Genomic DNA, 2,456 nt, shown 5'->3' with positions numbered 1-2,456 from the left:
AAACAAGCCAGGAAGATGATGCTTTGGGAAAGGAAACAAGGGGAAAATCCAGGGAAGCGAAGGTGACAGAAACCCAGCCTGGATTTGGAGCTGGAGGAAGTTTTTGGCTGAGGAACGAGAGGCAAGGGGAGCTCAATTTGGCTGGGAATGACTCCCAGAAGCTGCCATGTGTTTCCAGGAAAGTTCTTGAGACAAGAGCCACATCTGGCTTGGAAAAGCTTCAATCGYTGTGGGATTAACCCCAGCACCGATCTGGGACCGGGAAATGAGGGTCAGGCTGTTTCTCTCAGACCTGGGTGAGCTCCTGGAGCCAAACCCACCCCGTGAGTGCCACCACCAGCATCTCCTGGAAGAGTGTGAGGGCTCAGGGCTGACTGCTGGGATCAGCTCCCTGGCGTTTGTGCCAGGAATGGCTTCCCAAAATTCCACATCGGCTCCAAACAGCAAATGGGAGAGGTTCAAACACCAAGGTGAAACCAAGGAACCCTTGGAAAAGCCACTTTCAGGTGACATCCAGACAGTGCCACCAACGCCTGGCAGCAGAGAAACCTTGCAGCTTTCCCAAACGACAGAAAATTCAAGTTTTGGGGGTTTTCTTTGCCCAGAAGCACCCACAGATCTCCAAACACCAACACCAGGCACACCCACAAGGAATATGCTCACCCCTCAGCCCTCAGTGCTCTTCAAGACCATAAATTCCGAGATTCCCAGGTGCCACCCTTGGAAGAGGGACCCGTGGRCACTTACTGGCCGAGAAGGTGGCGTCGGTGTGGACGGGCGGGGTGGAGGGCAGGAAGGGCGGGTACCCCACGAAGAAGGAGCGCAGGGAGCGCTCGGACAGGAGTGGAGAGCGCTGTGCTGGGATGTTCTCRCAGCTCCCCACGCTGTTGTGGATCTTGAGGTTCAGGGGCTTGTTCTTCTTCTTCACTCTGGGAAGGAAAAGAGGGAAAAAGGAGGGAAAAGTGAAGGGAAAGGACGTGGGGATGGGCTGGTGGTGTCTGTAGGGTGGGGGATTTGCTGCATTGTGTGATAATTAATCTCATTTCCCTGTGAGAATTCCCAATCCTTCCCACTGTCAAACAAAGGCAATTTTCATTAAGGAACATTCCAGAGCTTCTCCTCTCGAGAACCTGGGTGAGAAAAGTTGGCTGGTCCAAAAACTCGCCACCCCCAGCCTTGCTGGCCTCGCCACATCCCCTGAATGGCCACGTTTAATGTCACCACATCAAATTTAGGGCCTGAGCAGAGGCTGGGCTGCAGTGGAGAATGGGAGGAACCCAAAAGAATCCCAGGAATCAGCTTGTCAAGGCACAGGATTGTGGTGTGGACAGCCCAAAAGTGGGAAAAGTTCCTCAGAAATTAAATTCTGCGGATCRGGAGGGATAAATCGCTCGCCTCTCCCTCCTCAGCCCATTTTTCCATAATGGGACGAGGACCAGCCATYGCTCTGCTGGCTCACGATCCCAAAGCAGCACCAGACCGGAAGGATTTGGAGCAGAGAGGGACAGTGAGAGCTCAGATGGGCCGGGCTGCAGGATCCTGGCACCACAGAGCTGCTCTGCTCCCATCCCGGCTGCCACAGAGCGAGGCGGGGAGGGAACAGCATCTGCCTGCTCCGAGGTAAACCTGGGAAACACAGCCCAGCCCGCTGGAGATCTGCAGGATTTGGGACAGGGATCCTTCCAGAACATCCTGGCAGTGCGAGAGCTCACGGTCAGCAAAGACTCCTGGAATGCTCCATCCACAATCTGTCCATCCCCACTGGAATGCTGTGTCCAGCTCTGTCCAGGACAGGACAGACCTGGAGCTGCTGGAGGAGTCCAGAGGAGGCCACGGAGCTGCTCCAGGGCTGGAGCCCCKCTGCTCTGGAGCCAGGCTGGGAGAGCTGGGGGTGCTCACCTGGAGAGGAGAAGGATCCAGGGAGAGCTCAGAGCCCCTTKYRGGGYCTAAAGGGGCTCCAGGAGAGCTGGAGAGGGACTGGGGACAAGGGATGGAGGGACAGGACACAGGGAATGGCTTCCCAGTGCCAGAGGGCAGGGATGGATGGGATATTGGGAAGGAATTGTTCCCTGGGAGGGTGGGGAGGCTGGAGCTCAGCATCTCCCAGCGGTGCCCAGGGGCATCTGGCCCTGCCAGGCGATGGGAAATGGCCTCATTAACGAAGCAAATTAAACCATCCCCTAATAAGTTAATTATTTCCTCGAACAGGAAGAGTTGCAGCTGTTTAGGGTGGCTGCAAGGACCTCTGTGGGTGCGCTGGGCTCGGGATGGGGCCGATGATTCCAGGTTGATGATTCCATTGCTGGCTTGGAGCTCCCTGGGGTCAGCCCCACAGGGGCCATGGGATTGTGGAATGGGGTGGGCAGGAAGGGAGATTACAGCTCAGCAAAGGGACATGGGCAGGGACACCTTCCACTGTCCCAGGCTGCTCCCAGCCCCAATGTCCAGCCTGGCCT

The 2,456-nt window shown here is 56.4% G+C and overlaps 1 protein-coding gene across 1 annotated transcript in view; it reads right to left on the bottom strand.

Annotated features, from left to right (window-relative positions):
- The window catches only part of KSR2 (kinase suppressor of ras 2), a gene marked incomplete at its 5' end in the record, with an annotated part of 60,526 nt that overhangs the window by 44,845 nt on the left and 13,225 nt on the right, over nucleotides 1–2,456 (bottom strand). Inside the window, one exon of the mRNA XM_057377449.1 lies at nucleotides 748–929. Within this exon, the coding sequence (XP_057233432.1) occupies nucleotides 748–929 (182 nt within the window). The remainder of the gene's footprint in view (nucleotides 1–747; nucleotides 930–2,456) is intronic.

This window comes from Malurus melanocephalus, unplaced genomic scaffold, assembly GCF_030028575.1.
Source record: "Malurus melanocephalus ecotype Western Australia unplaced genomic scaffold, MMel_1.1 scaffold_316, whole genome shotgun sequence".
Classification (NCBI taxonomy): Eukaryota; Metazoa; Chordata; class Aves; order Passeriformes; family Maluridae; genus Malurus; species Malurus melanocephalus.
Note: the sequence above shows the minus strand (reverse complement) of the source record. Positions and strands in the feature narration are given on the sequence as shown.